This window comes from Stomoxys calcitrans, chromosome 3, assembly GCF_963082655.1.
Source record: "Stomoxys calcitrans chromosome 3, idStoCalc2.1, whole genome shotgun sequence".
NCBI lineage: Eukaryota > Metazoa > Arthropoda > Insecta > Diptera > Muscidae > Stomoxys > Stomoxys calcitrans.
Genome location: NC_081554.1, coordinates 81948150 through 81960305, shown reverse-complemented (window position 1 = coordinate 81960305; position 12156 = coordinate 81948150). Strand labels below are relative to the sequence as shown.

Here is a 12156-nt window from a genome sequence, read left to right as displayed (position 1 = left end):
CGGATAAGAATTGTGCCCTCTAGAGGCTCAAGAAGTCAAGACCCAAGATCGGTTTATATGGCAGCTATATCAGGTTATTAACCAATTTGAACCATACTTGGCACAGTTGTTTGATATCGAAACAAAACACGTCGTGCAAAATTTCATCCCAATCGGATAAGAATTGCGCACTCTAGAGGCTCAAGAAGTCAAGACCCAAGATCGGTTTATATGGCAGCTATATCAGGTTATAAACCAATTTGAACCATACTTGGCACAGTTGTTGGATATCGTAACAAAACACGTTGTGCAAAATTTCATTCTGATCGGATAAGAATTGTGCACGCTAGAGGCTCAAGAAGTCAAGACCCAAAATCGGTTTATATGGCCTCTATAACAGGTTATGGACCGATTTGAAAAATACTTGGCACGGTTGTTGGATATGATAACGAAACACGTCGTGCAAAATTTCATTCCAATCGGATAAGAATTGCGCACTCTAGAGGCTCAAGAATTCAAGACCCAAGATCGATTTATATGGCAGCTATATCGAAACATGGACCGATATGGCCCATTTACAATACCAACCGACCTACACTAATAAGAAGTATTTGTGCAAAATTTCAAGCGGCTAGCTTTACTCCTTCGGAAGTTAGCGTGCTTTCGACAGACAGACGGACGGACGGACGGACGGACGGACAGACGGACGGACGGACGGACAGACGGACGGACAGACGGACGGACGGACGGACAGACGGACGGACATGGCTAGATCGACATAAAATTTCACGACGATCAAAAATATATATACTTTATGGGGTCTCAGACGAATATTTCGAGTAGTTACAAACAGAATGACGAAATTAGTATACCCCCCATCTTATGGTGGAGGGTATAAAAATCAATTTGTATTTGTTTGTCAGTTTGTTTATGTGTTCCTTATAGGCTCAAAAACGGCTTAACATATTTTCTTGAAATATTCACAGATGGTGCATAATGATAACATGGTGAAAATAAGGTACTACATTTTTTAATATCTGAAGGGGGAGCGGACCCTCCCCCTTATTTTCAGAAACGCCAGATCTCGGAGATGGGTGGTACGATTTAAGTGAAATTTTGTGTGCTTTCTTATTGTAAACTAAAAACAGAAATTTGATATCCAGATGGGGTACCTGGGAGGCCGCCCCACCCCCAAAACCTACAAAATATGTATAGACCAATCACGACAATATGAAACTCAAATGAAAGCTATTTAAAATTAGAAAACGTATCTAATATCCAATTGTCGAACCAAGTGTTTGGGGGACAACCCCAACCCGCAAAACACCGCAAATCGGACATATTTACCCACCATGGCAATATGGGACTCAAATGGAAGGTATTTAAGATTAGAAAACGTATCTGATATCCAATTGTCGAACCAAGTGTTTGGGGGACAACCCCAAAACACCCCTATATCTGACATATTTACCACCATGGCAATATGGGACTTAAATGAAAGGTATTTACGAGTAGAATACGAAATTGTTAACGAAATGTGGGACCAAGTTTCTGGGGAAACACCCCCCATGACTTATTTACTGACCACGGCAATATGGGGCTTAAATAAAAGCTATTTGTGTGTAAAATACGAATCTGATATCCAAATGTGGGGCCAAGTGATTGGTTGGCCGCTCCTCCTTAAAAACATTCACCAAAGAGGACAAATTTACGACCATATCAATATGGGGCTCAAATGAAAGGTCTTCGGGAGTTAAGCACGAATCTGATTTCAATATTCGAGAAAAAGTTTCCACCCCAACCCCATAGCACCACCTAAATAGCAAGTATTTGCTAACCATTGCAATATGGGGCTCAAATAAGAGGTATTTAGAGTAGGACAAGAATCTGATATATATTTTCAAGGCTGAGCCACTGAGTGGCCGCCTCATCACCCAAACCGGTCATATTTGAATACTATGAAAGGTATTTTGGGAGTAGACAACGAAATTGATATCAACATTGCGGACAAAGTGTCTAGGTCAAGTCCAAACACCATAAAACCCCCAAATAGGACGTAATTGCTCACCAAGACAATTTGGGTCTTCAGGACAGTGGAGCTTGGTATTGTTAGTTGTTGGGGCCAATTCCCCAAACCGGTCATATTTACTGACTTTTGCAATAAGTGACTTAAATGAGAGGTATTTGAGATTAGAAAAAGAATTTGATATCTTATTTCGAGGCCAATGCCAATATGGGGTTCAAATAGATGATATATTGCAAATTTTGCCCATGAAGATTCCACTAAGGAACAGGGGCAAACTTCTCACCTATCAATGAGTGCAGTCCGAATCAAGTTTAAGCTCAATGATAAGAGGCCTCCTTTTTTATAGCCGAGTCCGAACGGCGTGCCGCAGTACGACACCTCTTTGGAGAGAATTTTTACATGGCATATTACCTCACAAATGTTGCCAGCATTAGGAGGAGAAAGCCAGCGCTCAAAATTTTTTCTGATGGTCGCGCCAGGATTTGAACCCAGGCGTTCAGCGTCATAGGCGAACCCAGGCGTTCAGCATCATAGACGGTAGCCTCCAATAAATGATATATAGATACAGACAAAAAAGAGCACCTAGCTGATATTTTTTCAGGGCTTAGTGTTTGGGGGACCACCCCACCCCCTAAATCGGGCATATTTACCGACTATGTCAATGTGGGGCTCATATGAAATTGATACCCACTTACGGGACCAATTTTCTGGGGATTCACCCCTTTCCCAAAATAGATCACAAACAGCAATTATTTACTCATCGTCGCAATATGGGGCTCAAATAAAGGTCTTTAAGAGTTGAATACGAATTTGATATCCAAATGTAGGACCATGTATTTGGGTCACCGCTCTTTCCCCAAAAAATCCCCAAAGGGTAAAAATTTAACGACCATGCTATTATGTTGCTCAAATGAATGGTATTTGAGATTGGAAAACTAATTTAACAACCAATTTTGGGCCAAGTGTTTGGGGGACACCCCAACCTATAAACTCTACTGAAACCAATGGAAATATGGGGTTAAAATAAATGATATTTGAGAGAAGAGCACGATGCTGATATTTTTTTCAGAGACAAGTGTCTAGGGGTCCACCTCACCCCCGTAAACTCTCCTAAATCGGACATCATGAGAATATCGGGTGGAAATTAAGTGTTTTTAGAATGGTATTAAACCCCTCGAGCGAATTCATGGTCCAATAACGATCATATGGAATGCAGATATAGGCACTTATTTTGTTTGGCAAGCTATATGCATATACTTTTTTCGTAGCATGGCATTTCACTAAAAGCTCTTTTTTTGTCCAAAATAAATTTTCAAATGATAATTTTGTTCCATATAAAGTAAAAGAAGTCCCAGTGGAGCGGGCCCGGATCAGCTAGAACTACATATATTTCAAGAGAAAGGAATTTTTTATCAAACAATATATTCAAATATTTTTAATAAAAAAAGTCGCATATTTCGGAAAAAAAAAACAAATTTATCAAAATTTTACAATGCATATTCTTTCTGTGTATATACATCGCTCTATTTGCGCGTATAGCGCTGTAGTTATTACAATTTGAAAATATGTGCTCGAAATTTGATACGAATACTATAACCCATCTGAAAACCTGCTCCTAGGTTCATCAAAATTGGTTCAGAGTTAGATATAGCTCCCAATTGTTACTTATAGGCAAGATGTAGGGTATTATATAGTCGACACCGCACGACTTTTGTCTTTGCTAATTGGATTTTTTAATTTTTTGTTAAAAAAAAAAATTACTTCATCAATGAATATAAAAGCTGTTAATAGTGAATGTATGAATCTTCATCAAAATTGAACAAGAAAATCAATTAAGTGCTAACATTGCAAGCACACCAAATCTTCGCTTTGTACTATTCTTTCGTATTGCCCATAAAACCTGTTTACCAAACGGGAAATCCCCCTAATATTTATTATAAAAAAATTAAATCAATAGGTATTAATACAACTCGTGCAATAGATAATTCAAAAACTGAAAACAAGTAAAAAGGCGTTAAGTTCGGCCGGACCGAACTTTGGATACCCACCCACCACCTCGGGTATATATGTAAACCACCTTTCATCAAAATCCGGGGAAAGTTGCATACCATATGCCAAATAGGTATGGGTAGGCGATATCAGACAATAAATGCGCCTTTTATGGGCCCAAAACCTTAAATCGAGAGATCGGTGTTTAAGGCAGCTATACTCAAATCTTGACCGATCTGAGCGAAATTAAAGAAGGATGTCGAAAGGCCTAACACAATTCTCTGTCCTAATTTTTGGCGACATTGGACAATAAATGCGCCTTTTATGGGCCCAAAACCTTAAAAAGAGAGATCGGTCTATATGGCAGATATGTCCAAATCTGGACCGATCTGTGCCATATTGCAGAAGTATGTCGAAGGGCTTAACTTAAGTCACTTTCCCAAAATTTCGGCGAAATCGGATAATAAATGCCCCTTTTATGGGCCTAAAACTTTAATTCGGGAGATCGGTATATATGGCAGGTATATTTAAATAAACACTGATCTGGGCCGTATTGAACAGGGATGGGGAGGATCACAGCACAACTCGCTATACCAAATTTCAGAGAAATCGTATAATAAATACGCCTGTTATGGACCCAACACTTTAAATCGAAAGATCGGTCTATATGACAGTTATATCGAAATATTGACCGATTTTAACCAAACGCGATACGAATATCGAAGGACCTAACACAACTCATTGTGACTAATTTCAGCAAAATTAGTTAATACACTTATGTACCTTTTATGAGCTTAAAACCTTACATCAGGAGATCGGTATATATGACAGCTATACCAATCTAGGCCATATTGAACAGGGATGTGGAGGAGCCTAACACATCACACTTTACCAAATTTCTGTGAAATCGGACAATAAATGCGCCTATTATGGGCCCAAGACTATAAAATGAGAGATCGGTCTATATGACAGCTAAACCCAAATCTGGGCCGATCTGGGCGAAATGAAATAAAGATTGCGAGGAGCCTTACATAACTTGCTGTCCCAAATTTCAGCGAAATCAGAAAATAAATGCGTCTTTTGTGGGCCCAAGGCTATAATTCGAGAGATCGGTCTATATGGCAGCTATACCCAAACGTGGTCATATGCAAAAAGTTAATCGGGTGCAGCAAAAAGACTTAGGTTAGGTTAAGTTTAAGTGGAAGTGTGCCATCAGACTCACTTAGACGTTTTCGTCCATTGTGATACCACAGGAACAGAAGAAGGAAGATGTCTTCTAGTTCCTACCGCTGAACCATCCAGATCGCTTTAAAAATCCCAACAGCGAATGTTTACATCCGCCAAATCAGGCGGGACACACACACAGAAGGTGTTCTATCATCTCTTCTTCTACGATGTACTCACAGTTTCTGCAAAAGTCGTTCCTGGCAACCTTCAGTCTGTCAGCATGTTTTCCGATTAGACAGTGACCTGTCATGACGGACACAATGACTGAAACGTCTGTTCCAACCAGTGACAGCAAAGCGGTAGACCTCTTCAATTCTAGATAAGGCCGCATAGTTTTGGAGTGCTCACAGCCCCCTCTTTGTGAACATCTATCATTCGTGGCCTTTCGGCCCCGATCCTGAAAATTTTGTTTACTTGTCGCTAGAGGCATAACCATAGATTCCCGTTTCCCTGGAATTTGTAAGGTAATTGATAGTCTCGCGACCTCGTCCGCTTTACAATACCCTGGGATATCTCTGTGGCCCGGCACCCAGAACAGATGAATTTTGAACTGTTCAGCCATCTCGTTGAGAGATCTGTGACAGTCGATGCCGTTTTTTTTTTTTTTTTGTTCAGAAATACATTCTCCAGGGATTTAATGGCTGTCTGAGAAGATATTTATGCCAATCGTCGTTATGGCATTATATCGAAGACATTCCATCACTTCCTTAACTGCAAGGATCTCCGGTTGATACACCATGCAGTGGCCAGTAACCTTTTCGATATGACCAATTCTAGATCTTTAGAGTGCACCCCAAAGCCCACCTAGTCGTCTAGTTTGGAACCATCCGATAGATATCTATGTAACTTCTATTATCAGGGATGTCGTAGTTCCAATAGGTTCTATCAAGAATAGTGCTACAGTACTTTTTATCAAAAAGCGGCTCAGGTAGGGTGTAATACACACTGCCTGGAACATCGGACATTGTATCAAGGATCACACAGTGTGCGTAGCCGCCACATGACCAAAAAGAAAGCCCCTTAGCCTCATGGCAGTGGTCGCAGCAATTTGTCTAGCCACAATGTCCAGAGGCGTAAGATGTAGCATTAAATTCAGTGCATTAGATGGTGTCGTCTTCAGTGCGGTCGAGATGCACAAACTAGCCATCCTTTGGATCCGGTTAAGTATTGAGCAATAGGTGGACTTTTGAAGCACCGTCCATCGGACCTCAACATCATATGGTATTTATTATAGGACGTATCTGTGCCATATTTCAGCACAATATCTCAATTTTTGAAGGATGTAGCGTGATTTCAACAAACGGACGAACTGACACGCGGACATCGTTAAATCGCCTGAGAATTTTACAAGGATTCGAAATATATATACTTGGTAGGGTCGGAAATGGATATTTCGATGTGTTGCAAACAGAGTAACTGAATGAATATATCCCCTATCTAATGGTGGTGGGTACAAAAATATCAAATAAAATAATCAAACTAATACTTGTTTTTATACCCACCACCATAGGATAGAGGGTATATTCATTTAGTCATTATGTTTGCAACACATCGAAATATCCATTTCCGACCCTACAAATTATTAATATTTCGAATCGTCGTAAAATTCTCAGGCGATTTAACGATGTCCGCGTGTCGGCTCGTCCGTCGGTTGTAATCACGCTACATCCTTAAAAAATTGAGATATTTTTCCATTTCATTTGTAACACCTCGAAATATTGAGTCGATCTAACCGTGTCCGTTCGTCCGTCTGTCGAAATCACAATAGCGGTCGAACGCCACTCAAAATTTTGTACTCATACTTCTTATTGATATTGGTCGTTGGGGATTGCAAATGGTCTATTTCCGTTCAGATTTGAATATAGCTTCAATATAAACCGATCCAAGGTTTTGACTTCTTGAGCCCCCAGAAACCTCAAATTTTATTCGAGTTGGCACAATGACTTTTGATATGTCTTTCGACATATGTGCCTAGTACGATCCGTAACTAATACAATATATCCCTTATATAAACCGATCCCTAGATTTGATATTTTGACCTCGTAGAATCCTCAATTTTCACCTGATTTAACTGAAATTCGGCACAAAGACTTTTGTTCCGACTTCCAACTTTAGTGACAAATATGATTCGAATCGGTATATAAACTGATATAGCTCCCATCTCCCCCATTGGGATACTTTTTAACAGAATCCATTGTGATGGGTACCAAAAATTCGACCCGGCCGAACTTTTAGCACGCTTTTACTTGTTTTGCCTTTAAGTATTGAGAGAGATTTTATTTACTTATCTCTCAATTCAATAAAATTTGCTAATTAACAACTATTCAGCTTTAATGAGCATAATGACATACAGAGTACATTTCAGTATTCTTGATTACACCAATCGACTAAATTCCATAGTAATAGAGAGTAACTAAAAAATTATAATGGTAGGTTATAGCAAAAAATCCCCATGGAGTTTTTATGTGATTGGATAAAAATTGCTTTCTATGGGTGCTTAAGATGTCAATTCGAGAGATCGATTTATATTTATTTTCGGACAGTCGTCAAGCTCGAGATCATATTCAATGTCGCCCTGCGACATACCGAGTACGAACACTTGTTTGTGGAGAAGTTTTTACATGGCTGCCATTCCAAATGGTGCAGTACCTCACAAAAGTTGCCTGCATTAGGAGGGAATAATAACCGCTGAAAAATTTTTCAGATGTTCACGGCATGATTCGAACCCAAGCGTTCAGCGTCATATGCGGACATCCTAATCTCTGAGCTACGGTGGCCACCATTAAAGTTGGGCAAATGTGCATGATTAATCAAAAACTTTGACTGTCATGGTGGATCGCGGTTTCTGATACGCCATGCATATTCTTCAATGCCTAAGCACAAAATGAATGTACAAATGCACAACAAAAAAAGAGTTTGGCAATGTTGATGTGTTTTACTATACCCACCACCATACGATGGGGATATATTCATTTTGTCATTCCATTTGCAATATATCGAAATATCCATTTCCGACCCTAAAAAGCATATATATTCTTAATCTTCGTAAAAGTCTAAGTTGATCTAGCCATGTCTGTCGGTCTATCCGTCCGTCTGTTGAAATCACGCAACAGTCTTTAAAAATAGAGGTATTGAGTTGAAACTTTGCACAGATTCTTATTTTGTCAATAAGCAGGTTAAGTTCCAAGATGGATATGTCGGACTATATCCTGATATAGTCCCCATATAGACCGATTTGTGAATTTAGGGTCTTAGGCCCATAAAAGCCACATTTATTATCCGATTTTGCTGAAATTTGGTACAGCGAGTTGTGCTGGGCCCCTCTTCACTTTGGCTCAGATCGGCCAGATTTGGATATAGCTATCATATAGACCGATCTCTCGATCTCAGGCCCATAAAAAGCGCATGAATTATCCGATGTTGCCGAAATTTGGGACAGTGAGTTATGTTAGGCCTATCGACATTCTTCTTCAATTTGGCCCCGATTGGTATAGATTTGGATATTGCTGCCATATAGACCGATCTCTCGATTTAAGGTTTTGCGGCCATAAAAGGCGCAATTAATACCCTATATTGCCAGCATATGGGACAGTGACTTGTGTTAGACCCATCGACATCTTTCTTCAATTTTGCTCAGATCGTTCCAGATTTGGATATAGCTGCCATATAGATATAAGGCGATAAAAGGTTTTGGCCCCATAAAAGGGGCATGAATTGTCCGTTGTCGCCGAAATTTGGGACAGTAAATTGAGTAAGGTCCTTCGACGTCCATCTGCAACTTGGCTCAGATCGGCCCAGATTTGGATATAGCTGCCATAAAGACCCATCTCTCGATTAAAGGTCTTGGGCCCATAAAAGGCACATTTATTGTCCGATTTCGCCGAAATTTGGACAGTTAGTTGTGTTAGGCCCATTGACATTCTTCTTCAATTTGGCCCAAATCAAATTAGATTTGGATATAGATGCCATATAGACCGATCTCTCGATTTAAGGTTTTGGTTCCATAAAATGATTTGGACATAGCTGTCATATAGACCGATCCGCCGATTTAGGGTCTTAGGCCCATACAAGCAACATTTATTATCCGATTTTGTTGAAATTTGGGACAGTGAGTTGTGTTAGGCCCTTCATTATCTATCTTCAATTTGATCGGATCGGTCCAGATTTGGACATAGCTTACACATGGACCGATCTCTCTATTTAAAGGTTTGTTCCCATAAACGGCGCATATATTGTCCGATGGTGCCGAAATTCGGGACAGTGAGTTGTGTTGGGCCCTTCGACATTCTTCTTCAATTTGGCTCAGATCGATCTCTCGATTAAAGTTTTGTAGCGATAAAAGGCGCATTTATAATCCGATTTCACTAAAATTTGACACAGTGCCTTATGTTGGGCTTTTCGACATCCGTGTCGTATATGGTTCATATTGGTTTATTTTTAGATATAGCTACTAACAAGTAAAGACGTGCTAAGTTCGGCCGGGTCGAATCTTAGATACCCTCCACCATGGATCGCATTTGTCGAGCTCTTGCCACGGTATCTCTTTTTAGGCAAATAAAGGATAAATGAAAAGAATTGCTTGGTTATTGGAACAATATCAAGTTATGGTTTATTTCGGACCATAATTGAACTGAATATTCCAAGCCAAATCTAGTAAGAATTGCGCACTTTAGGGGCTGATGAAGTAAAATAGGGAGATCGGTCTACAAGGGAGCTGCATTAGCTTGTAAACCGATTCATGCCATTTTCGAATGTATGTTAAAGGTCATGAGAGAAGTTGTAGTACCAAATTTCAGCTAAATCGGATAATAATTGCGTTCACTAGTCAAGACCCCATATCGGTTTATATGGCCACTATATCAGATTATGCACCGATTTGAATCAGCACAGTTGTTGGAAGTTATAATAAAACACCTCGTGCAAAATTTCAGCCAAATCGGATAAGAATTGTGCCCTCTAGAGGCTCAAGAAGTCAAGACCCAAGATCGGTTTATATGGCAGCTATATCAAGACGTGCACCAATATAGCCCATTTACAATCCCAGCAGAACTACATTAATAAGAAGTATTTGTGCAAAATTTCAAGCGGCTTGTTTTAGTCTTTCGAAAGTTTGAGTGCTTTCGACAGACAGACGGACGAACGGACATGGCAAGATCGACATAAAATGTCATGTCGATCAAGAATATATATACTTGATGGGGTCTTAGACGAATATTTCGGGGAGTTACAAACAGAATGACGAAATTAGTTTACCTCTATCTTATGGTGGTGGGTATAAAATGTATAAGAGAGCTATATCTAAATCTGAACCGATTTCTATGAAATTCAACGGAATTATCGGGAGTCATTAGAAAAAATTTACATACAAATTTCCTCGACGACTACCACAAAAATCGAAGAAGTTTGGTCGAAATCGGTTGAGCTTTAGATATAGCTCCCATATGTATAATCGTCCGATTTTGAGAAATATTACAATAGTGTTGCCATTTGTCAACCGTAGTGATTTCAGTTTGAAGATATTTGCTCGAAATTTGATGCACATTGAAAACATCCGCCGAGGTCCCTCAAAATTATTTCAGAATTAGATATAGCTTCAGCTTTGTACTTATAGGATAGGCTTAGGATATTATACATTCGGCACCGCCCGACTTATGGCATTTCGTATAACGTTTGGAGATTTAGGCCAAATTTCTTGTAGCACAGTGTTTCTCGCTGTGCTCAGTTGTTATGTTTTAAATATGTCATAATAATGCAATCATTTCAAAATCTTCCATCAGTATAAAATAAACAATTCGCAGCATCGTATGGTGATATTCCGGATCGGCGCTTTGCAACTTAAATTTAGACAAAATGCGTCACCTCTATTTATGTATCGCGTTTACTGCTGTTTGTCTAACACTCGTTGGAAGTGAAAGGTAGATGATAACGACAAAATTTCAGTTAAAATATTGATCTATATAAGACAAATGACAACTATTAATGAATAGATTATCAGTTGAATGAAATATGAGTGAATATTAGCAGTGAATACAGTGAACTACGCATCATTTGAAATATAATCAGTGATTTGTTAAGAATAAGGATTTATATCGGTAAAGAGGAAAAAACGCCCTTGAGTTTGACTGGGTAAAGTTTTTCTTTTCGCCACCAACATGGACCCTCGGACAACCCATGCCGTACCTTTGGACTGTTTTATGATATACTACATGACAACATTCTAAGCTTAGGCGGTATCGAAAACTGCAGTTATATGTAACAAGTAAAAGCGTGGAAAATTCGACTGGGCCGAAACTTGTATACCCTCCAACAAGGATCGCATTTGTCAAGTTCTTTGAATGACTTTTATACCCACCACCGAAGGATGGGGGTATATTCATTTTGTCATTCCGTTTGCAACACATCGAAATATCCATTTCCGACCCTATATGGTATATATATTCTTGATCAGCGTAAAAATCCAAGACGATCTAGCCATGTCCGTCCGTCTGTCTGTTGAAAGCACGCTACAGTCTATAAAAATAGAGATATGGAGCTGAAACTTTGCACAGATTCTTTTTTTGTCCATAAGCAGTTTATATCGGACTATATCTTGATATAGCCCCCATCTAGACCGATCATCCGATTTAGGGTCTTAGGCCTATAAAAGCCAAATTTATCATCAGATTTTGCTGAAATTTGGGACAGTAAGATGTGCTAGGCCCTTCGACATCTTTCTGCAATATGGCCCAGATCGGTTCAGATTTGAATATAGCTGTCATATAGACCGATCCGCCGATTTACGGTCTTAGCCAGATAAAAGCCACATTTATCATCCGATTTTGCTGAAATTTGGGACAAAAGGTTGAGCTAGGCCCATCGACACCTTTCTGCAATTTGGCCCAGATCGGTTTAGATTTAGATATAGCTCCCATATAGACCGATCTCTCGTTTTAAGG

At 39.5% G+C, this 12156-nt stretch overlaps 1 protein-coding gene across 1 annotated transcript in view; it reads left to right on the top strand.

Moving 5' to 3' along the window:
• Positions 1-11008: 11008 nt before the first annotated feature.
• The window catches only part of LOC106084951 (thioester-containing protein 1 allele S1), a 50187-nt gene continuing 49039 nt past the window's right edge, over positions 11009-12156 (top strand). Inside the window, exon 1 of the mRNA XM_059364238.1 lies at positions 11009-11136. Within this exon, the coding sequence (XP_059220221.1) occupies positions 11072-11136 (65 nt within the window). The 5' untranslated portion in view covers positions 11009-11071. The remainder of the gene's footprint in view (positions 11137-12156) is intronic.